At 40.4% G+C, this 26056-nt stretch overlaps 1 protein-coding gene across 4 annotated transcripts in view; it reads left to right on the top strand.

Moving 5' to 3' along the window:
- Positions 1–26056, top strand: part of immp2l (inner mitochondrial membrane peptidase subunit 2) — a 507249-nt gene that overhangs the window by 347057 nt on the left and 134136 nt on the right. For all 4 annotated transcript variants that reach the window (XM_048548871.2, XM_048548870.2, XM_059652429.1 and 1 more), the window contains exon 5: positions 13062–13164. In XM_048548871.2, the coding sequence (XP_048404828.1) occupies positions 13062–13164 (103 nt within the window). The remainder of the gene's footprint in view (positions 1–13061; positions 13165–26056) is intronic.

The raw sequence follows: 26056 nt of genomic DNA, 5'->3' as shown, positions 1-26056 counted from the left end.
GTGATCGTTGATGAACATTCCACCTTTGGCCTTATGATGGATGCAACAGTAGTGTTTGGGTATAAGACAATATTGTTGTCTTTGAAATATTGTATACGGACATTTCAACCAGGTTATGAAACATAGAACATGTTTATTCAAATGCAGTTACTATATGAGACAAGTAAAGGATTGGGGTTCAAACCTCTTATTAAAACACTCTCAAGTTAAAGAAACAAATCTTACACAATAAATTAATTTTTCCCAATCTAGACTGACTGTCAGAAAAATACGTTATATTACTTGCTGTGGTGAACTTATTTGAGCAGCTGGATCCGATTCACTGAACTCCATCGACAGGGTATTCACATGGATCTTGTACTGAGTCGTTGCTAAGAGAATGACTGCCAGGAGCCCCTTCTTATCCTCCACTTTCTGAGCCCTTCTGGATTGTTCTCCCTTCTGAGCACTTCTGGATTGGTCAGGCCAAAACTGAGGAATACCCAAACATAATGTCTCTTCCTATTGTTCTAGCTGAGTACAACTTAAAAAGTTTAAGGTCATTACATTCTTCAGTTATTAAGGTCGACCACCTTTGTTCAAAATGCAAGACAGGTCTGGGCTGATCCTTGGTTACTTTTGACCTGTTGTAACCTTGGGTTCTTTGCAATCCATGAAGCCTTGCTTGCAAAAACTGTTTAGCTGATTTTATGCTGGGCCTTGTTGCTTAGGGCATTGGCCACTTGGCCACGGTCCTTCCTCTTGATCCCATGAACCTCAGTGAATATGATCACGCAACCCAAGTCGAGTTTTCTTGGCAACAAGCATCTGAGTCTCAGACAGTCAGCCCAAAACTACCTTGAGGAACTCTTGCTGTGATGTCTTGGGACTAAGATGATAGATATGCAACACCATAACCATTTTCCTCTCTATGGACTATGTCCAACCAACAGAGATTATACTCCACTGATCTCATTGACTTCAGTTTTACAAGAGTCACAGTCACAGATGTACAGCTAGGAAACAAACCCTTCAGTCCAATTCATCCATGTCGACCAGATATCCTAAATTAATCTAGTCCTATTTGCCAGCATTTGGCCCATAATCCTCTAAACCCTTCCTATTCACGTACACATCCAAATGCCTTTTAAATATGTTAATTGCACTAGCCTCCACCACTGACTCTGGAAGCTCTTTCCACATACGCACTTCTCTCTGCCTGAAAAGGTTGCCCCTTAAGTCCCTTTTAAATCTCATCCCTCTCACCTTAAACCTATGCCCTCCAGTTTTGGACTCCCCTACACTGGGGAAAAGATCTTGCCTGTTCACCCTATCTATGCCCGCATGATATTATAAACTTCTATAAGGCCACCCCAAGCCACCAACCCTCCAGGAAAATAACCCCAGCCTATTCAGTCTCTCCCAATACCTCAAACTCTCCAACTCTGGCAACACCTTTATAAATCTTTTCTGAACCCTTTCACATTTCACATCTTTCCTATAGCTAGAAGACCAGAATTGAATGCAGTATTTCAAAAGTAGCCGAAGTAATGTCCTGTACAGCAGCAACATGACCTCCCAACTCCTGTACTCAATGCACTGACCAATAAAGTCAAGTTTTTCACCTTCTACACCAGCCTGTTTACCTGCAACTCCATTTTCAAGGAGCTATGAACCTGGACTCTTTGTTTGGCAACACTCCTCAGGTCCTTACCACTAAATGTGTACATCCTGCCTTTCAAAAAATGCAGCATCACACATTTAGCTGCATTAAACTCTATCTGTTGCTCCACAGCCCATTGGTTCATCTGATCAAGGCCCTATTGTGCTCTGAGATAATCTTCTTGGCTGACCACTGCACCTCCAATTTTTGTGTCATCTGCAAACTCACTAACCGTACCTCCTAAATTCACATACAAATCGTTGCTATAAATGACAAAAAGCAGTGGACCCAGCATTGACCTTTAAGGCCTCCTGTCTGAAACGCAACCCTTCACCACCACCCTCAATCCTACTGTCGAGCCAGTTATGTAACCAGATGTCTAGTTCTCCCTGTATTCGATGTAATCTAACCTTGCTAACCAGTCTACCATATGGAACCTTGGCAAACGTCTTACTGAAGTTCATATGTACCATGCCCACCTCTCTACCTTAATCAATCCTAGCGAGTTTTGAGAAGATTTGTATCACCAACCCAAGGAAACCTAAACAGATAAATAGAAAGCGGGACATAACACCAGCGCTTCGTCGGAGGCTCACTGATGATGTTACCTAGAATGGTGACAAAACATCTGAAAACTAACCATTAATCAATCCTCTTCGTGACTTCCTCAAAAAACTCAATGAATTTGGTAAGACAGAATTTCCCACGCACAATGCCATGTTGACTATCCCTAATAAGTCCTTGCCTTTCCAAATACATGTAAGAGGGCTGATTGATAGCTCTACTCAGACAGCTGTTGCCTTGGTGTCATATCACCTCTTGAGTTCACCTCTTTTGGAGTAAGAATTTAGTGAGGTTGGAAGCTGAGTTTCCCTGGAGAAACCAAAACTAAACATCATTGAGCAAATCTTGCCAAGTAAGTAGAGTGCCATTTGATAGCACTGAAAAGCCTCTTCACACCTTGGTGATGATTGAGAGCAGACTGATGAGATGGAAATTGCCTGAGTTAGTTTGTTCTTTGTCTTGTTTTAGCCTTACTGAAATAGTTTGACTCGGGTATGGCTAGTCCTCAAGCAGAATTCATCTGTTCCGTTGCTTGGAGGTTGTCAGGGAATTTCCACTTTGCAGTTTACATTGGCTGTCAAATGGAATGCATTGCCTTGGCTGAAGTCTAGCATCGGTGATGCTTCGGAACTCTGAAAGAGGCCAAGATGGATCATCCACTTAACATTTCTGACCGAAAATAATTACAAATGTTTCAGCATGCCCCGTCATTAAAGATTTGTGGAGTTCCCTCTAACTGTTAGTGGTTTAATTGGTCACTGATATTCACAGCTGGATGTAGCAGAATAGAAAAGCCAAGATCTGATTCATAATCAGTGGGATTGCTTAGCTTTGAGAATTGTATGTTGCTTAAGCTGCTTGGTATGTAAGTGGTCCTATGTTGTAGCTTCAGCTGATTGACACATTGTTTTTGGCATGTTTGGTGCTGCTCCTTGCATTCCCTCCCACATTCTTCATTGAATCAAGATTGATTCTGTTGGTAGTTAGTAATGATAGAATTGGATTATGCAAGGCCATGATGGAGTTACATGTTATGGTTAAATACAGTTCTGCTTGTTATGACCTGGGGTATCTTGCAATTTGAGTTGCTAGAACTGTTCAAAATTTATCCTGTTTACCACAATGGTCACACCATACAACATATTGGAGAGTGATCTTAATACGAAGACTGAAACCCATCTCTACTAAGACGATGTGGTGGTCACTTATACCAATACGGTCATGGACAGATGCATTTGTGACAGGTAGATTGATGAGAATCAGGCCAGATAGGGTTTCTCACCTCACTGGTTCCTTCATCACCGGCACGGTCCAAGTCTAGCAGCTATGCCCTTTCAGACCTAACTAGCTTGGCCAGTAGTAATGCTACCGATACATTATTTATGATGGCCATTGAAGATTCTGACCCAGATTACATTCTGTTCTTTTACCACTTTCAATGCTTCTTCCACTTTATCTTCAATGTGGAAAGTACAGATTTGCCAGCTGATGGTGACTGTAGGTGCCACTCAGTAGGTGGTCTCTTTGCCCTTGTTTGATATGATACCATGAGACTGCATGGATTCCAGAATCAATGTTGAGAATTCATACGACAACTACCTTCACTGTGTCACCACCTCTGATAGATGTGTTCTGCTGATAATATATATGTATATATGCCAATGTCAGGGTGGTTTCTGGAGCTTTAGACGATACAAGGTATTATTTGCTGAGCATGACTATGCTTGCAGTTGTTTGTTTTTGCTCGATTAAGATGGTTGCAAGATGGACAAAGTTGGCTTTTGCTGATTTTGTTTCTAGTCCATAGGCTAAGCTTTGTAGAAAAATAACAGACCTGTCAGAAGAAACTGTCAACATTATCAAGGCATTTACAACTCCTGCTGTAAACATTTTTGTAACAGAAATCAAGAAAAGGATCAGTTGAAAAACATAACTAGCTATTTTACAATGTTTATTGACATAAGCCTTAAGACTACTTCTACTGGATTAGGGCTGTCCGATTTCAGAATTTTGCCTTATCAGAGTAGTGCCTGCAATTTCTCAGTTTAATTGATAGCTCCAAGTGGTTAAAAATGCTTTTAAACTGTATTATGAATTGAATGCTCCTTGTTATGAGGGATTTTGCATTTGAGTGCAATCTTTTGTGGCTATAAACAGTTATGTACTTGAAGGAAGTTTAATGTTGCTTTTTTTATGTATCAATTTAATTTAAATAAAGCCTGCCAGAGACATTTAAAACTTCATATTGTTTCATACTGCCATGAATCCTGAGCTCTGACCATTGTGGATGCAGCATGACATGACATGGGAGGTATAAGGGCAAAATGTGTTGGATACAGTCATGGAATGGTATGATTTAGCTATAAGTTGGCAGAGGAAGGGCCATGGGAGGGGGACTGATGAATTGTCATTGAGGGGACGAAGGGCCATGAATTGTGAGTTGGGGAGAAGAGTTTAGCATGAGATTGTGAAGTTGTGGGAAGTGGGTGAGGGACATGAGGTAGCATGGGTTGGTATGAATGGGGTTCGGACAGTGTGTGGCGGTGATGGTTGGAGTGCTGTTTTATGTTTTATATTTAAATTTCAAACACAATACCAAGTCAGGCCCCACAACCAGCCCACCACCTCAGTTGGCAGGTTCTACACTCTTTCCCAGAGAACCTGACCACCCAGAATGTGAATCTTAGCAACTGGAAAACTTGCTCCTGGGTCAGATTTTAAAAGCAGTAGTTTGGATTGAGCCCTACAAGTTTGTAATCATTCCTATAAGAAATTTGTGCAGATATGACTGTTGGAAGAGACGTGCAGAAAGAAAATCCAATGACTACGACTGTTGTTTGAAGATTGTCCAACAAGGGAATATTCTGTTACTCTAGTATTTTAATGTAAAAGTCAGAAAGCACATTTGACCTTTTGGTATTTTCAAGGGAAATGTTCGTAATGACTCCATGAGGAGGTGTCAGAGTCTAAGCAAGGCAAGACTTCAGAGTGCAGAAACCAATATATGGATATTTATTAAAACACAAAAAAACTGTGGATGCTGTAAATCAGGAACAAAAACAAAGTTGCTGGAAAAGCTCAGCAGGTCTGGCAGCATCTGTGGAGTAGAAAACAGAGTTAATGTTTTGGGTTTGGTGACCCTTCCTCAGAACTGAGTTCTGAAGAAGGGTCACTGGACCCGAAACGTTAACTCTGTTTTCTCGCCACAGATGCTGCCTGACCTCTATAGACATTTATTGATCCTTTTCTCTCCTGAATTTCCTAATGTTTAAATTTTGGTACAATAGAGGCAGCTCACTGTTGAAGAAATTTATTTTCTGAAATACACTGGAGCACATCAGAGACCGAACACTTATGCTAACAGATTATCAGTACAATTTGAGAATATTTCCAGTGTACTTTGCAGAACAGTTGGATGTAAAATCATTGTGAAGCTGTCCTCCTGGCTCTTGTAGTTCATGTCTCAGTCTTGATTGTTGTCTGTTTAGAACCTTGAGAATGTTTTTAAACAATTGTACATTTCTCTTATCAGTACTTCACACATTTTGTATCAAATGGCAATTATGATCATTTAGTTCTCACATGTTTGGCAAGCGTAGAAATCCTATTCCACACCACTGCCCTGACCCATCTTTCTTTTTAATCCTGTTACCATTTGCCTTGCATATTCTTACTTTAGTCCTTTCTTTCATGCTCTTAGTCGTCTTTCCTTGCATTCCTACTTGGTTAAAACCTGTTCAGTCTTTAATGGCGGCCAGTTCTTTCAAAGATTGTTCACTAGAAACATTGGGCTGGATATTCCAAACATCCTCCAGGAATGTTTTCAACAGTGGGAAGACATGTCAAATAGTGTGGGTGCTCAGTCCATTACCCTTGAGACCACCCCCATAGCAAGTAGAATATATATGCCGTCTAGTTTTGGACTCCCCTATGTATAAATAAATATATAAATTTAAAAAATCATTTAAATAAATAACCAAGGGTCAATTTAATTGGACCCAATATTACCCCAATCTATCTCATAATATAGTTTGCACTGGCAGGTGGGTATGGGCAACTTGTTTTATAAAATTATTTTCTAGTAGTGGCAAGGAAGAGGGGCACCATCACCAAAAGATTCTAGTTGCTCATCAGAACATTTAAAATCCGCACCATGCCCTGGTCCCCTCCCACTAAGGTACCAAACTTTGCCTCCCCTACCCAATGCCTATAACTGATTGGAAGCAGGGTCAATTAGACTGCTTCATCTTGCGGCAGCCTATCATCCACAACCGAGGTCTGGCGTTGTTGGGACCACCAGAGCTGCCAGCCTGGGACCCCCAGAGGCTGGGAGTTTCTATGTAGGGGCAGAGATCTCACTCAGAACTAATTTCAGCCATTACCTCAGCATATAATGGCTGTGGGGTAGAGTTCTTTTCAGACTGCCAGCTCGGTGCTGACTTCCTTGTGGGTGAGCAAGCTACCCGTTGTCCCTGTAAATGTCTCCTCATTAAGTCCATATTTCCATCATAGCTGCTGCCTGCCTGAGTGTTTTTCTGTTTTATTACAGACTTCCAGCATCTCCAGTACTTTTGTATTTTTAAATATCAAGATTGGTTGCCATGAGCAACTGATCTCAAAGCGTTCTTACTAAATTATCTTAAAGACATTATCTTGGATTAAGTCGTTACATGCATATAACTTATTTCAACTTTTAGTTTAATTTGCTAGGCAGTGTAATTAAAATTATAGGATGCCCTGCCATCATTACTTTTGCTCGAATCTTCCTTAATCTATCCACTGTCAAAAGCTCCTAAGCATCAGTAATCATAAGGTGGTCAGGTGAATATAGATTTTAACTTCTAGGAACAGACAGGCAGGAAGACTGTGTGATCATTCTGCTGGTAAATTGACCTTTGAAAATGATCTAACATGCTTGCTACTGCTGGTAAAGTTAGCTCGGGCTGGCCAGCTCCCCTACTGGGAGACTAAAATGGTTGTATGATTCAAGACCTTGTAACTTGTGCCACTTTCTTGTCACACTTCACCTGGCTCCAAAAACCAAAAACTTTCACCTAGCTTTTGTGACGCCTGCTAGTTTTTATTGGTCATAGTGATAATGTCAAACTTGTAATGTCTCTGTCTTACTGGTTAAGAGCCAAAGTTTACAGCAATTACTGACGCAACACTAAACTGGCGTTCTTCAGACTTAATGTTTCTTATTAGTGCACAGAAAAGAGATACTCCTTGCAGAGATCTGATGACTTCTCCCAAGTTTTTTCAGCCATCAGGGAGCCAATCACACATTTCTTGGCTGAAGAAGACCTTAGTCATTAATATCTGATCACCGTATCACAGACCAATCAGTTACTTGTTGCCAGCTGAATCTCCATTCATTCACACCTCTTGGCACCAGCTTATCTGGAACCAGATTTCCACTATGGCTTAAACAAGCTTGCCACAGAGAGCTGCGGGGACAGAGTCCTTACGTATACTTACGGCCGAGATTTTTGATCAGTAGCAGAATCAAGGGTTATGAGGAAAGGACAGGAAAGTGGAATTGAGAAGCATCAGGTCAGCCATGATGTCTTTGAATGGTGGAGCAGCTTTGAGGGGCTGAATGGCCTACTCCTGTTCTTATTTCTCATGTTTTTATGCAATGTAAACTGTGTAGGGCTGTGTAAAAGCAACTACAATGAGTGTCAGATTACTTGCTGATAAAGAGCGCAGCAACACTTCAACAATCCTTGGTTTTTCTTTAAATGGTTCTTTTCTTATTTCAGTCCACAATCAAAAACATAGATAAATATAAAGATACAATCTTTGCAACATCATCGCACAAGTTACTGTTCTGCTGATTGAGAACTACCTGAGGAACGAACTGCTTTTCTGGATCACCTGTACCCACCTGAATTGAATTCAGCAACTCTATTTTATTCACAAGAACTAGACATGGTGTTGTTTTCTGACCTTATTGTCAAATTAAAGGAAATCAGAATGAATTTCAGTTAGATTTAATGACTGTGCATCAATTTAGCTTCAGAAAAAATTGGTTCACTTCTGGCCCCCATCTTCTATATTAGATATGAACTGATTGTAACAATAATTATATCTGGGTCCTTTGACAGACATGACTTCTCAGCTTACTTGAGAATCGTAATCATTTAGGATACAACTGGTGAACTACTTAACTCCCATAGCATGTTGTATTTTCAAATACCACCAGTTCTGGCATATAGTGTTCTGGTTAGGGCAGTTCACTGCGATCAGTCCTTGTTTATCTATGCTTAATCTAAGATCTGCCTAATTATCAGTGGTAGAGGATAGACCATTGGTGTCTCTAAACGGAAGAGGCATTTACCTTTTATATAACAAGGTCGTACCATTGTGTAGTAAACTTGTTATAGAAACAAACATAGAAATTGCTGGGAAAGCTCAGCAGATCAGGCAGCATCTGTGGACAAAAATCAGAGTTAATGTTTCGGGTCAAGTGAGCCTTCCTCAGAACCTTTTTGTTCTTTTGGTTTTTATTTAGTAATCAGTGTAGTTTACATTAACTTTCTGGGTATAAATACTCAGGATTTCTTTTTAATTTAACCTATTTTTCTAATCAATCTGTTCAGACATGTTGTTACACACCTCTGGAGCAGGTTGCACTTGAATCCGGACCCCTCTGTCTAGGAGTATGGACTCGACCACTCCACCACAAGATGGTCCTCATGATTACTAAGCAGTCTCAGGAGCAAACCAGAATACAGCGGCTCTCTTCACTCCACTGCCTTCAACCAAAACTGCGCAAAACGTTATCAGATCGGGTGAACTCAGTGCAATGTGAACCGAAACTCTCTAGAACCACTCTCTTCTCCAACAAAAGCTACTGAATCACCAGATCACTGTAATTGGGCATTTATCTTAATATGTGAGCACCTAACTTTCAACTAACACCATTAATTTTCCACCATCTGCAGAGGTTATCACAAAAAAAGGTCCTCGAAAAGATAGTAATGTCTGGATTACTCCCGGTGCCAGGAGCCAGTGAGGGTGGGAATAGCAGGATAGAGCAGATGAATGCATGACTGAGGAGCTGGGGCAGGGGAGAAGGATTCACAATTTTGGATCATTGGAATCCCTTGTAGGGGAGAAGTATATGAGAAGGACAGATTGCACATGAATTGGAAGAAGATTAATACTGGCGGGGAGATGTGCTGGAGCTGCTCAAGAGGATTTAAACAATAAAGGGGCGGGGGCAGTGTTGGGGTTGGGATTGGTGACCCAGGGTTGGGGTTGTGGACCCACGGTTAGGGTTGGGTTTGAGGACCCAGGGAGAGAGTGAGGAAAGTGATCAGTCAGAGACTGGTACAGTTGGGAAAAGGAACAAGTCAAACAGTCAAAGCAGTCAGGAACAAAGCAGAGAGTGAGGTAGTATTGATAACTTAAAGTACGTTTATTTCAATGCAAGAGTCCTAACAGGTAAGGCAGGTGAATTCAAGGCATGGTTGGAAACATGGGACTGGGACGCCAGTGCAATTACAGAGATGCAGCTCAGGGATGGACAGGACTGGCAGCTTAATGTTCCAGTGTACAGATGCTATATGAAGGATAGAAAGGGGTGGCAAGGGAGGAGGGGGAGTAGCATTTTTGATTAGTGATAACGTTATAGCTGTACTTAGGGAGAATATTCCTGGGCAGATGTCCAGGAAATTATTTGGGTAGAAATAAGAAAGGGATGATCATTTTATTGGGATTGTATTATTGATCTCCAAACAGTCAGCAAGAAATTGAGAAACAAATTTGTAACAAGATCTCAGTTATCTGTAAGAATAATAGTTATGGTGGGGGATTTTAACTTTCCAAACATAGACTAGCCCTGCCATAGTGTTAAGGGCTTGGATAGAGAGGAATTTTTTTTAACTGTGTACAAGAAAATTTTCTGATTCAGTATGTGGATGTATCTACTAGCGAGAAGTATAAAACTTGAATGGAAATAAGACAAGGCAGCTGACTGAGGTGTCAGTAGGGGAGCACTTTGGGGCCAGTGACCATAATTCTCATAGTTTTAAAATAGTGATGGAAAAGGATAGACAAGTTAATATTCTAAACTGGAGGAAGGCTAATGTTGACAGTTTTAGGCAAGAACTTGCAAAAATTGATTGGGCGTACGTTTGCAGGTAAAGGACCAGCTAGAAAATGGGAAGCCTTTGAAAATGACAAAACAAGAGACACTATGTTCCTGTTAGGGTAAAGGGCAAGGCCGGTAGGTGTAGGGAATGCTGGATGATTGGAAAATTTGGGGTTTTGGTCAAGAAAAACAAGGAAGCATATGCTAGATACAGACAGCAGAGACTGACTGAATCCCTAGAAGTGTATAAAGGCAGTAGGATTACACCTAAGAGGGAAATTGGGGGGCAAAGAGGGGACACGAGATAGCTTTGGCAAATAGGGTTAAGGAGAATCCAGAGGGATTCTAGAAATACATTAAGAAAGAAAGCGTAACAAGGGAGAGAACAGGGCCCCTTAAAGAATAGCACGGCAAACTATGTTTGGAACCGCAGGAGATAGGGCAGATACGAAATGAGTATTTTGCTTCAGTGTTTATTGTGTAGAAGGATATGGAAGATATAGAACGTGGGAGATAAATAATGATGTCTTGAAAAATGTCCATACTACAGAGTCCTGAATGGCTTAAAATACGTTAAAGTGGATAAATCCCCAGGACCTGATCAGGTGTGCCCGACAACTCTGTGGGATGATGGGCCCCTTGCTGAGATATTAGTACAAATCTACAGCCACAGGTGAGGTGCAGAAGACCAGAATTTGGCTAACGTATTGCCACTATTTAGGAAAGGTAGTAAGGAAAAGTCAGGAAACTACAGACCAGTGAGCCTGACATCGATGGTGGGCAAGTTGTTGGAGGGCATCCCGAGGGACAGAATTTACATGTCTTTGGAACGATAAGGACTGAATAGGGATAGTCAACATAGATTTGTGCATGGGAAATCATGTCTCACTAACGTGATGAAGAAGCAACAAAGACAATTGATGATGGCAAAATGATGAATGTGATCTGTATGAACTTCAATAAGGTGTTCGATAATGTTCCTTATGGTAGACTAATTAGCAAGGTTAGATCACATGGAATACAGGGGGAAGTAGCCATTTGGATACAGAAGTAGCTCGAAGGTAGAAGACAGGTAGAGGGTTGGTGGAGGGTTGCTTTTCAAACTGGCGGTCTGTGACCAGCAGTGTGTACACAAGAATCGGTGCTGGGTCCATTGCTTTTCCTCATGTGTATAAATGATTTGGATGTGACCATAGGAGGTATGGTTAGTAAGTTTGCAGATGGCATCAAACTTGAGGTGTAGTGGACGGTGAAGAAGGTTACCTAGAGTACAACGGGATCTTGGTCAAATGGACCAATGGGCCAAGGAGTGGCAGATGGAGTTTAATTTAGATAAATGTGAGGTGCTGCATTTTGAAAAGCAAATCAGGGCAGGACTTATGTAATTAATGGTAAGGTCCTGAGGAGTGTTGCTGAACAAAGAGACCTTGGGGTGCAGGTTCATTGTTCTGTGAAAGTGGAGTCGCAGCTAGATAGGATAGTGAAGATGGTGTTTTGTATGCTTGTCTTTTATTGGTCAATGCTTTGAGTATAGGAGTTGGGAGTCATGTTGTGGCTGTAAAGGACATTGGTTAGGTCACTTTGGAATACTGCGTGCAGTTTTAATCTCCCAAGTATAGGAAGGATGTTGTGAAACTTGAAAGGGTTTAGAAAAGATTCACGAGGATGTTGCCAGGACTGGAGGGTTTGAGCTGTCAGGACAGGCTGAATAGGCCGGGGCTATTTTCCCTGGAGCATTAGAGATTGAAGGGTGACCTTATAGATGTTCATAAAATCATGAGGGGCATGGATTGTGTAAATAGACAAGGTCTTTGTCCCAGGATGGAGGAATCCAAAACTAGAGGGCATAGGTTTGAGGTGAGAGGGGAAAGATTTAAAAAGGATCTAAGGGACAACTTCTTCATGCAGAGGGTGATTCGTGTATGGAAGGAGCTGCCAGAGGAAGCGGTGGAGGCTGGTACAATTACAACATTTAAAAAGCATCTGGATGGATCTATGAATAGGAAAGGTTGGAGAGATATGAGCCAAAATACTGGCAAAATAAGATTCGATTTATTTAAGAAATCTGGTTAGCGTGGGCAAGTTGGACCAAGGGATGTGTTTCTGTGCTGTACATCTCTGTGACTCTGTAACATTTTGTTTTGTTTGCCAATTAAATTTCATCAAATGAACGCAGTATAACATAAGATAATATGAAGTAAATTACGATAAGACAGAGGATAAACTGTTTTTTGTTGATAGGGTGGATTACATTGCTACAGCAAGCTGTTTTTATTGAAAGTCACAAAGCTCAATTACTAAGAAATCAAAGACCAAGGTCATCATTGCAAAATGCAGTTGCAGAACTCTGGTTGTCTTTATTTCATATCGTAACTGATGAATTCAGTTAAGGTTAAAATATTCTGATGCCTGTCTTAGATTAATTTTATTTTCTGAGGGGATCATACATTCCAAGAAACTGCATTATTCTTGTTATGTTCTTATATGTGGCACAAATTTGCAATTTGATCCAGTTAGATGGTGAGAACGCACATTAGATGTACAGTTTCATCACATCAAATAGGAACAAGTTTAATGTGGCAAATTTAATACATGAGTCAATGGTATTGTTAAAACAAATTTTGCTCTTATTCAACAGTTGACACATTACTGATGCAAGTTAGGAAGAACTTACAATTGCGTTTATTACAAAAATGAAACACTGCAATATTTAAAATACAATTTTAAGTATAACAATTTGTTCATTATGTTTTACAGAACTATGGGATATAGGAATAGATTCATAAAGATTCCCAATGGCCATTTATGGATTGAAGGAGATCATCATGGACACAGCTTTGACAGCAATGCCTTTGGACCTGTAAGTTTATTCTTTTTCTCTTTCTTCAGTCAGCTAAATGAATGTTGTACTTGCAGCAACCAAAACTATGAAATAATGGAATAAGTAATTCAAGTAGATTCTGCAAATTGCTCAATTAGCTTCGTACATATAATTCAGAACTGGGTACCTTAATAGGCATAGAATGATGTTACGACATGCTGTATTTTCATTTGACTACCTAATGACTTTCTGTAAAGCATGGAAAGTTATCAGAAATTGTAGAACTAGTAAATGCAGTTTAATAAAGGGGCATATTTCTTTCAGCAGACATTTACCAATAATTAAATAATAAAATGAATATTAAGTCTTGTGCATTGAAAGAAATACTTTGAAGTGAAATTCTGTTGTTGCATTGTATTTACCATGGAATCATGCTGTAATTTCCACAAAAACTCCATTGGTGAAAGATAACCAGTCCTTTAAAGTCATTTGCATTGTTGCAAATAACTATTTGTGTTATAATTTTAGTTTTAGAAATTAAAGTTTTACTGCGAAACATAGGTTACGTGCATTTGAAGCATATGATGTACGTTATACTTAACAGCTTGGAGTCATTTTGGTTTAAGAGGTTACCCAATTTGTTTTATTGAATTAAAGTAGAAGAGCTGGTTTGTTTTGTGAATTACTGTAAATTAGCTTTAATGTGTTCAGTGAATTCTGAAGGCACTAAAATCCACTAGTTCCGTGCAGTCGACATTTTCTTAAGGATGGTGGGTCTTAAGGTTCTCTGGTTTCAATTGATTGGGGGTTGCTTTTGCTGGAAGATGTAGTGGACCTTGGAGAGAGTGCTAAAGCAAAGAAGTGGCTTCAGTCAACATGTGTGTTGTCAGCAGACTCAGTTAGGTCAGGAAGAGACACTCGGAGCTATTTATAGCTCAGCACAGTTGATGATGGTATAAGAGAAGCCTAGAAATTGTATAAGCTTGATGCAGCTAAAAAATAGAGATGTCGGAGAAATCACAGGGGGTAGTGACAGCTTAGTAACAGCTTCATTGTCTATAAAAGAGCTGGCATTGTGTCGAGGAGTTGGATCTGTAGTGCATTGTTGGGAACTTCAGGGGACTACAGTCTCCAGAGAAGTGATTAATCTACCTTAACATGAGTGGTCAATGAGACAATCAATGATGGAGAGACTTTTGAGGGAGTTTGAAGGCTGGATCTTCTAAGAGTAAGGAATTGAAATCCCTTGCAAAGGAGACAATAGCTAGAATTTTCCAATTTCTGTGCAAAAGTGGTGGCGGATAAAATGTGGAATACCCCCAACGATCGTAAATGGGAAAGCCCACCGGGCTTTGTACTTGTCAGCCACCTAAGATGGTCACCCAGGGGACTTTGTGTTCAATCACTTCCTGTGACAGCATTATCTTGCCCTCTTTGAAGTTATCAGTCAATCAGATGCTAGCAATCACAGTCAGCATTGCTTCTGAGACCAAGGCTGGTCTCCATGACATGGAAACCATGGAATTTAGGAGCATTGGACAGGCCACTCTGATTTGGGAAGGAGTGGTGATGAGATGATGGAGGTGATAGTGAGGTATGGTGGTTGGAAGTGGAGGGTTGGTATTTATTGCAAGATTGTGGCTTTCATGGCCACCCCTGAATCTTAGTCATACCCTTAGTCACACTGATTCTGGCAAATTGAAGCGCACACCCATCCCCATTCTATTTTATCACTTGGGAAAGGTGCCACTCTACTTGCCTGCTAGGAAGATAATTATAATGAATGTTTGAAATGCCCATTATGTTGCAATTAATTGACTACTTAATAATCTCAATTGGTGACGGAAGGGGAGGATTCAGCTTTTACTTTCCCACCCAAACTTTAGTTGCTGTAATGGCAGGAATATTGCAGATATCTCCTTATTATAAGCTTGCCTAGTTATCTCCCCAATCTGCCACTTTCCTCAATGCTTTTCTTTGAGATTTGATGACGTGGAGTGCTCTGTCTTGACCTCATTTTCTATTTGATTAGCTCCGTTGGGTATTAGTCCAGTTTCTGTTAAATCATTCACCTCATGTTTATTGTGGATATCATATTTATATTATGTTTAATTAACTTTGTTATATGAAGTTTAATTTGTTTGTTGAAAACAACGGAATTGTATGGCTTCATTCTCCTAGAAATCACCTGGGACCTCAAGCTTTGTCCAATTCAAGCAAAAAAAAATACTGATTTTTAGCCAGACATTAATATTCAACCCGTCCACCACTGATGCATGGTGGCAGAAGTGCATAACTGCACATAAGATGCACTATAGCATTCTACTGACAATCCTTTGCCAGCCTCTTCCAAACCTGCAAATTCTCCCATCTTGAAGGACGAATGTAGAAGATGCATGAGAACACAATCGCCTCCAGTTTGCCTCCAAGACACCCAGTAACCTGACTTGGAAATGTATCAGTATTCCTTCCCTCCAGCAGGTCAAAAATTTGGAACACTCCCAAACAACACTTTTGGCATACTTAACCTAATAGTCTGTGGTAGTTAAAGAAGAAACTCACTACCACCCTATCAATGGCAATTAGGGATGGACAAAAACTGCTGACTGATCCAGCAATACCCACAACAACAACCACCCGCACCTTGAGTGAACAAAATAAATAAATGAATTTTGGAGACATCCTCAAGGAGCATAACAACTGACTATTACTGATTAGCCCAAACCTCTCAAGTTGTCACTAATTTTATCCCATATTAGAGATTAATGAGCATGTTAGCATGAAATTGGCATGAAAATGGGGGGAAAAAAGATAGATTAATGAGGTTAGACCCATGAGTGACAGTAGTACACCCACAGTTTTCTGGTTTTTCCCCACTTCTTAAAGAAGAAATCAACATTTGCTACATCACAGTCCTTAAAAGGACTTACAGTTTCTTAAAAAAAAAAAATCTTTGGTAAACTCTATTTTGCACTTACTTTCACACTTCCCAGACTTAGGAGGATGATTGGGAAGATTACTGTCTTTCTTATATTTATGTTACTCCCCCTGCCCAAGCATGTCTAGAACTTGACAAAACCAAAGTATTAGGATAATGAACTAAAAATTATTATTATTTGATATTTATTATATCACAACCAAAGAATGACTAATGATAACAGTAAAAGGAGAGGAATTCAGGAAGATGAAAACCCCAAATAGTTTTCCCTTTTCTGGCTAGAATCGTTTGCTCCTGGAGGTGGTGAGCTGGATGCAGGCAAGTAGGGTGGTGGGATACCCAAATACCTTGTCTTCAACAGAATTAGGTCGAGACTGAGAAGGTGTATGGCCAGCCCATCAATACTGCTGTTAACTTGGCCCTTAAGAGGCCAATCACTTAACAGCCACTGTTTGTCACTGCAGCGATTGGCTTAGGTCTAAGTGGGCTTGTCATCATTAGGCAACAGGTGACACTGTGAGGGCATCATGTTAGCTGGTGTTGTGTATTTGGGTCTGTAGGGATTCTGGTTTGCAATCAGTAATTTGCTGATTTTTAGGTGGTTGGAATCACCCCCAGACCCCTGGTTCTGATACTGGACTTAATTTAGGAATGTGAAGTGAAGAAGGCAGTAGATAGGTGTTTCAGGGCAAAGAATCTCTGTGTTTATTAAAAGTAAAGGGTGAGTATATCACAAGAAATAAAAAGAAGCACAAGTAATAAACAGGGAAATAAAACAACAGTGAATAAAATACAAGAGATAAAAATGCAAATTCAAAACAGTGAAACTGATATTATCAGTTATTAACTTAACACAGGCTAATTACTGTTAGAAACTAAAAATTAGTTTCAAACACAGACATTTTAATCATATTTCCTGACCTTGGGGTGCCCCACACTGTAACCAACCTACTTTCCCCTCCCTGCTCACTCAGTTGGATACTTTGGGTTTTAGGCTCATCACTGGAGGCAAACACAATTTTGAAATACAACTGGCTGTTCCCACTTACTCCCTTCACAGAAGACTTTGGACAGAGTTCAGTCTGGTTTTGACAACTTGAGTTTTCTTGCTTTGTGGTGGTTTTATGAGCCGGTTTTCACCTCAGGATGTGTGAGGCCTTGTCAGTCATGTCAGTGGTTTATGGGGGTTGTCGGTCATCGGACCTGCTGGTTGTGGTCGGTTGCCGCTGGTTCCCCTAGTGCGGAACAACTCTGTGTCAGTAGGTTTAAGGGAGATATCTGTGTAGATAGTTTTCGGGGAGAATAGCTGTCTGGGATCCCCCTTCTGTTGGCAGCTGCAGGGATGGCTGTCTCCCCCAGATCAGAGGCCAGCAGTCACACAGACTGTGTGCTCCATTATCAACTCGCAAATACGTATTATCCATTGTGTTTCTGTTGTCCCCTTTGTGGGCTTCCTGATAGTTTAGTGGGTATAAATGTGTTTTGATTAAGTGAAATGTCCAGTATTTCGGCGAATGAATATTAATTGAAGTTGAATGTCTTGGTATCTCTGAAGAGTCCAAGATGTCTGAAGTTATTGTCTTAGGTCTGGTTCATTGCTCGTTTAGGGCTGAGATGTGAATAGGATTTCTACCTGAACCATGGTTCCAGACAGCTATCCCCATGGTTGTGTATTCCAGAGCATAGCCCAGCTGCCTTTCTTTTTGATTTAAGAGTTCTGTTAAAAATTCAGGGTTTTGGCCCAGTATTCTAAATGATAAGGATTTTTGCTCACTCCTACAGGTCCTTAATCAGGGTAAATCAGTGCCTAATAGAGGGACTGGACATCTGACAGGAGATGGACGCTGGGAACAGTCCTGCTGCCCTTGTTTCCATCAACACGCACCCCCGTAAATGTCTCCCCCCACCAATCCCCTAAATAGCACTTACTTTAGTCGTCTACAGTCCTGGGATTCTCAGGATGTTCTTTCAGCAACAACTACTGCCTCCTCCAGGCAAGTTATCTACTGAGTAGCTGCTATCTTTTGCTGGTCAGGACTTGCACAAGTTTTGCTTCCAATATCTGACTGGCGTGTGATTTGGCAGCTGGTAGATGGGTGGCATGGGATTTATACCAACTGCTGACATCCCAGCCACATCAACACGATTCTGTTCCATCTCCTGAGGAACTCGTGGATTTCTTTATCTGTTGGTTAGAAAGTCGATGCAGATCCCCTTGTCAGCTGTCTCCTGTTTTATGAACCTGTAACACAGCGTCCCTGATAGTAGGAACTGCAGATGCTGGAGAATCTGAGACAACAACACATAGAACTGGATGAATACAGCAGGCCAAGCAGCATCGGAGGAGCAGGAAGGCTGACGTTTGAAGAAGGGTCTAGGCCCGAAATGTCAGCCTTTCTGCTCCTCTGCTGCTTGGCCTGCTGTGTTCATCCAGCTCTACACCTTGTTAACTCAACTTCCCTGACCACCTTTTCAAACTGAGCCATTTGTCACTCTGTCTTCAGTTTTTCCCATTCCCTCCCCAGACTGAATTCTCCCAGTGGATTCAGTGACATCCTGTTCTTGCAATCTCCTACTTTCCTTTTCTGACCACTCAATTCCCTTTCCTAGCACAGTATGTTTGTTGATGAGAGATATTGGGAACTGCCGATGCTAGAGATTCCGAGGTAACAAAGTGTGGGGCTGGATGAACATAGCAGGCCAAGCAGTATCTTAGGAGCACAAAAGCTGACGTTTTGGGCCTAGACCCTTCATCAGAAAAGGGGGATGGGGAGAGAGTTCTTAAATAATAGGGAGAGAGGGGGAGGCAGATCGAAGATGGATTGAGGAGAAGATAGGTGGAGAGGAGACAGACAAGTTAAAGGGACGGGGATGGAGCCTGTGGAGGTGAGTATAGGTGGGGAGGTAGGGAGGGGATAGGTCAGTCCAGGGAGGATGGAGAGGTCAAGGGAGCGGGATGAGTTTAGTAGGTAGGAAATGGAGGTGTGTCTTGAGGTGGGAGGAGGGGATATGTGAGATGTTGTTTACAGTTCCTTTTCTCAGACGCTTTGCTAGTTCTAAACCATTGTTATTACTGTCTCTTTGAAAAGGTCAACCTGTAGTTTGTATATGTTGTTTAAGCAATGAGATTAAACATTAATTTGGTTCAAAGTAATATTCATGACACTTCACTGTTTGGATAATACATGTTGTGACATTTTGGCTTTGGCTGACCTTATTTTCCAAAACAAATATATGTTTGGTCCTTATGACTTAATTTAATGCTTGATGACTACAATGCTATTTATTAACACAGAATGAACTGCATAACATTAGTATTTTCAACTGAAAGTTCCCATTAGATTTAGAGTACACAATATAAAACAACATATTACAACCTGTTTCTGCTTCATTTACAATAGAACTGCTCACTACTGTACAGTTTGGTAGATTCTCAATGTAATATTTCCGAAATAGCTTGGTCCCTCGAAAGACTGGTGTTGTAGTGATGTCACTTAGGCAGTAATCCACAAGGCCAGGCTAACAAGACAAATTATGTCATTGCCCCAACAGAAGGAATTAAAATTCAATTAGTTCCATTAATAAGTCTGGAATTGAGAGCTCATGGTCAGTAATGGTGACTTTGAAACTCAATTGTTGTAAAAACCAGTCTGGTTCATTATCATCCTTTGGGAAGAAAACCCGCTGCCCTCACCCAAGATACATGCATCTTCAAACCCTTAGCAACTTTTAATTGCCCTCTTTTATGGCCTAGCAAGCCACTCAGTTGTACTGAACTGGTAACAGGTGGGCAACAGATGGGCTGGTTGCCACCTTTGTGGGACATTTAGAAATGACAACAAATCCTGGCCTTGCCAGCAACTATCCACATTCTACAAAAGAATAAAAATGTGTTGAGATGAGTCAGGAGGCTGACTGGTTTTGTAAAGATGAATAGCTGCATGCTTTTCATCGTTACCACTATTTATAACTAAGTTTCTTTCAGTTGCTGTATCATTTTAAATTAGTACCTGTAAACAAATGGAGAACTGTAGCAAGAAAAAAAAGTGGATGAAATGGTTTCAATCTTTAAAGAATTACTACTTAAATGAGAAATAATGGTGGAAACGTCCTTTAGAATGCTTTGAAGGTTTCTAGGTTATTCACTTTCTATTTCTAAGTACTGCTTATATGCCAGGATAAATTGTTACACAACAGAAAAATAATAATGTGGCAAAATTGATACAGTCACCAAAAAATATTTCAAAGGGTGGAACTTTGGCATTTTCAGTTCGCATTTTGTTTGATGTAATTTGTGGTGCCCAGTCCAATGTGGATCAGAGCAAAGTTTCTCATGCAATCTTTCATTCTTCGCCTCATTTATTATGCAACTCAATTGCCCTGCAATCATGAGGAAGGAGAGGTGGAAGTTCTTGCTGCTTTTTTGGTCTTCAACGGTTCATGCCTCTGGCGCTATATGTAAAGGCCAGTTGCACATCCCTTCAGAAGCTGCCAGCCAGGACAGTCTGTCGACCAGTAGGGTACAAAGGAGAGGAAGGCTCATATCCTGCTTCACGCATGGCAACCTGGAGGTACTTGTGAATGGGCTGGCAGAGAGGAGGGTCATCCTTTTTTGTGTGGACTGCCACAGGAGGTTATGCCACCAGATTAATCTAGGCTGGACCCAGATAGCAGCACATGTTAGTGCTGTGACTGGATCAGAAGGGACACGTGTACAGGAAAATGTCAATGATCTTCTGCATTGTGAAAGGGTAGCTGTCATCGTCTTGTCTTTGCTACCTCACACACACAGCCACCACTCACTAACTGTACCACTGCACATACCTTCACCACCTGATGCCTCTCTTTTACATTGTTCAACTTTCATTATTGTGTGCATTATGTCTACTCAATCTACTCTATCTTACCAAACTACTCATTCTTCCTGCCCCCTGTGCTTCCTATTCACTCGCTAAGGATACCTCACGACCTTTTCTTCTCCTAAAATTTCACTGCTAAACTACTACTCAAGTGAAAACCCCATTGCAAAAATATCAAAATCCAAACATGCTAGGTGACATCATCAGTGAAGCCTCCGATGAAGCGATGTTATTCTACTCCGTGAGAGGCATAGTTCTCAACCCATAATGCAATCGTCAAACATATAGAATTGTACCCCGTATACAAACCCATATAGATCAAAACCAGAGATAATGGGAACTGCAGATGCTGGAGAATCTGAGATAACAAAGTGTGGGGCTGGATGAACACAGCGGGCCAAGCAGCATCTTAGGAGCAGAAAAGCTGACGTTTCATGCCTAGACCCTTCAGATCAAAAGCGGAAATGACATTACTCACCATAATGGAACTGACAGTATAAATTCCAAGCAGGGTAGAATTACATTGCTTCACTGGAGACTGCACTGATGATATCACCTAGCATTGTGACGAAAGGGCTGAATGGGAACAGGCCAGCTCGGCAACAACCTCACCCACAACCCGAGCTACAGATCTTTGCCAGAACTTTAAATATCAAATATTAAATACGTGGCTCATTCATCCTGGAAGCAAGTTCCAAATCCAAGCAAACAGACAAACTGTGCCCAGGAACCATAACCACTCTCCTCTACATCTTAGACATCTTGGAAATGACTGCCAGACTACTCGGACCTCTTGGCATCATGGTAGCCCACAAACCCACCAACACACTAAAACAGCAGCTAATGAACTTAAAAGACTTACAGACAACAAGCAAAACGAATGTCATTTACAAAATAGCTTGCAAGAACTGTGACAAACACTACATTGGACAAACAGGCAGAAAGCTAGCCACCAGGATACATGAACATCAGCTAGCCACAAAACGACATGACCCACTATCACTCGTATCCTTACATACAGATGAGGAAGGACACCACTTTGATTGGGACAACACATCCACCCTAGGACAAGCCAAACAGAGACACAGACGAGAATTCCTAGAAGCATGGCATTCCAGCCGGAACTCCATCAACAAACACATTGATTTGGAGCCCATTTACCACCCTCTGGGAAAAAGAACAGAAAATGACATCACCAACCCAAGGAAACCTAAGCAGATAAATAGAAAGCGGGACATAACACCAGCGCTTCACTGGAGGCTCACTGATGATGTTACCTAGAATGGTGACAAAACGTCTGAAAATGAACCTTCCAGCTCAGCGAGCAAACTCACACCCAGTACTCCATGGTCTACCTTCTTTAAAGCCCAATGACCATTTATTAATTGAACTCTCTTAACTTACAATGATGGAACCTCTGGATTAATTGGCAGAACAGCCCAGAATGACCGTGATCCAGCCTTCAGCCTGAAGTCTTCTTTGCACTTTGAGTCACCTGCTTATAATTCCTGGTTACATTTGGCCTGCAGGACTGACTGTGGCCCAATCCCTGAAATATAAGGACAAAGATCACCCAACTTTGGTCGAACCAAGTGCCTGACACACAGTGGCCAACTTCAAGGTAACCCATACTATCCCTAGCAGCCTGTAAGTTAGTGCTGAATTCAACAAGCGCGCACTAGGAAAGCAATATCTGACAGACAGAGGCTGCAGTCTCCAAATAAGTACAAAGTAACTGAATATTAAGAAGGTAATCCGAGAGGCAGTAGATATGCCCTGTGCAAATGCGTGAGATACTTTTGCTTGTATACAAAGCGACCTGGCAGAAGCATGCAAGTTGTAAGTGAATTTGTATTGAATTGCTAAAGTGGTGTGTAAGTTGGTTTAAGTGCAGACATTGTAATGTGGTGAGGCTGTTGGTTTACTAGTGTTGCCTTGAGTGGACCAAAGGAGGGGGAGAATGGTGTCCATGGAGCATGCAAGAACATAATGGTGAAGAAATGATGGTTGGGTTAAAAATCAGTGACTGGCAACTGCCAGATACCCACTCTCTGTTTTACATGTCAGGAATTTACATTGTTTAGTTTCTTGGTGAAAGTCAGGAGAATTGGAAGTGGCGTATAATTAAGCTGAGTTGTGCTATTAATGACATACAAATGCATGGAAATAAAATCTCTTGATGGTGAGACTTTGACGTCACAGTTTAAGGCTTCACTGGAAAATTGCGAAATTCATCGCAATGCGAGAATTTTTCATTTTGTATTTTCCCATCCTTTTTGCCATTGCTCAGGGAAAAAAAAATCTGCCCAATGTGGATCCATCATCAATCAAGTATAAAGGATTCAGATTCTATAACTTTAAAAGTAAATTTTCAGTGACGAAGCAGTTCTTTAATAGTAATTATTAAAAACAGATAATTGGATATATTCTAACATTTACTTACAGATGAATGGGCTGTATATTTAGTGTGTGTCTGGTGTATAAATTCTACAATTTCATACCATTCATGAGTTGAGGACTGCAGATTACACTACCTTCCTTAAACACAACTCCCCCAATGTCCAGTTCTTGATTTCCACCTTGAACTGTTTCTATCCAATTTCGCCTATATGAATGGAATGTACTAATCCTTTCACCAGCATTCCTGCCATAAAATCTGGGCTTGTATACTCTAAGTTTAAAACCTTCTGACAAATTGGTGTTAACAAATACAGTTGTACTTAGAATATTCTGTATAATTCTGATCAGCAGGTTCTCTGAGCTAAAACTGAACTCACTGAATTAAGATCAGCTGTGACAGCACTGTAGAAACAACTGGAATGAATGTACGTGTGTTGTTTTCCTCTAGCTGTTACATACGGCATTTCATTTACTCAGGTATTTATACGAATGACAAATATCCTTAAAAACATTCCTGTGTAATTAAATTAAATGCTTTATTCTGCAGCACTCAGTCACTCCCCCGAGAAACACAGAGGAAAATAGTTGAAAGACAGCATTATCACTGACCCATACTGAACTCATTGCAGTAATTCTTAATTATTTCTTTCAGTGGAAAATAGAAAAAATGTTTACATTTTACATCCAACCATATCATAATTCAACACTGTGTAAAGAGAATTTAATTATTATAGCATTTATAAAGAGAATGTGATTAGTGTCAAATGCTAGTTGATGCTGAACATTTAGAACTAGAGTGGTGCAGTTCAATATTTGCTTTAAAAATCTGCCTGCTTTTATTTATTATTTACATACTGGTTGATATGACGTGCCGAAAATAATTTCTCTTGGGAAGACTTGTTTGAAAGCTGGGTTTCTTTGATACTATACTCAAACTTACTTCTTTTTAGAAAGCAAGCTCACTCTTTTGTTTATCTGTAAGTATAAAGGGATGCAAATTGTTAGATCTGGTATGGTGAACTGGATTATGTAAATGGAATTTTCAAATAAATCTTAAAATCTCCATCGGAATTCTATGATAATAATGGAATTTTTTTTAAAAAGTAGTTCATATCTTCAACTTGTTTTTCATATTTGTGGTTAACACACCATAAGTGCATCTTTACAGTAAATAATAAACCTTGAAATCAGAGTAAACTTTTATCTATAAACAATGGCTAGATGTGGGGCCCTGTATGTACTGTTTCATTTTCTGCACTGTGATGAGAAGTGGATACAGGTTATACTTCAAAATACTTTTCTTCATTTTGTTAATTTCAATTTATTAGATGTTGTGTCTCAGCAGAATGCACATTTAGGACAAAATTATGCAAGATATTTCAAACAGATGTAACTAAACACTTGGTCAAAGTATTCTGTTTAAAGACGGTTTGAAAAGACAATAAAGAGGTACACAGTCACAGTGGCTTAGGGGATTTTTCTAGACCTTGGAGCATGGCAATGACATGGCACCCAATATTACGCAAAGTATCAAGGTCTGGTATGTAATAAACTAGAGGTGGAAGTTCATACAGTTCGTGGAGGATTGTAGGACCAGGGAAATTAACAATACTGAAGAGTGAGACTAAGAAGGGAATCCAACAGTAAGTTAAGAATTATAAATGAGAGTCTTTGGAGAACTGGAAGCCAGTGAAGGCCAGCGAGGAGACTGGCTAGTAATGGTAATTGAATCTGGGCTGTCGAGTTTTGGTTGATGTGAAGTTTAGCACAGTAATGTTTGGGAACCCGTCAGAACACCACTGGCGTAGTCAGACCTGGGAGTGATGTAAACACAGATAAGAATTTCATGACCAAATATTGTAGAGGTAGATGCTGGGTGATATTACAAAAATGGAAATGATTTGCCTTTGTGAAGAGCTTGATGTGTAATCGGAGGTTTAGCTCTGCATAAAAATGTCAGCTAGGTTGGAAATAGTCTTCTTTATCCTAACATGGTGGCAACAATGAGGATAGTATTGATCACAAAATCAGCCTTTGGGGGAGGAGGGGCTAGTATCGAACTGGAGGAAATCATGGCTTATCCAAAACACTTGGCAACACAATGGCAGTGGAGGCAGAGAGAAGGCCAAGATGTAGAATTGACCATGGTTGGCACCATTTACTGAATTTAAGGTATACTGCTGAAATTTGTCCCTTTTAAACTTGCTCACTACCATGGTTCTTGTGGTTTATTTAGATATTGGTATTTAAAATGTGACTGCAAATATAATCTGGTATGGTGCTTGAGGGTAGACTATCTGATACACAGGCTGTAATAACTGCTGCTAATAACTTTTTTTTATTGGAACAGCTAGAACATGCCACTAACACGGTACACATCTAGAGACACATCTTTAATTATTGAAACAAAGGATTTTTTTTGTGTAAAAACTGAAAGAACTGAGGATGCTGTAAATCAGGAACAAAAAACAGAAGTTGCTAAAAGTTCAGAAGATCTGAGGAAGGATCACCAGATCTGAAACCTTCGCTCTGACTGTTTCTTCACTGATGTTGCCAAACCTGCTGAGCATTTCCAGCACCACCTGATTTTGTTCCTGACATTTTTGTTCTGTCACTTCTATTTAAGTGTGGTGTTCATTTCTTATGTGTGGAATCCTTTATGATTATATTTTGAGCAGCTTTGTGATATACTAAACAGTCAAGGCATAAAATGGCAAAACAAATCTCATTTATG

This window comes from Stegostoma tigrinum, chromosome 18 (genome assembly GCF_030684315.1).
Source record: "Stegostoma tigrinum isolate sSteTig4 chromosome 18, sSteTig4.hap1, whole genome shotgun sequence".
NCBI classification, from domain to species: domain Eukaryota; kingdom Metazoa; phylum Chordata; class Chondrichthyes; order Orectolobiformes; family Stegostomatidae; genus Stegostoma; species Stegostoma tigrinum.
Note: the sequence above shows the minus strand (reverse complement) of the source record. Positions and strands in the feature narration are given on the sequence as shown.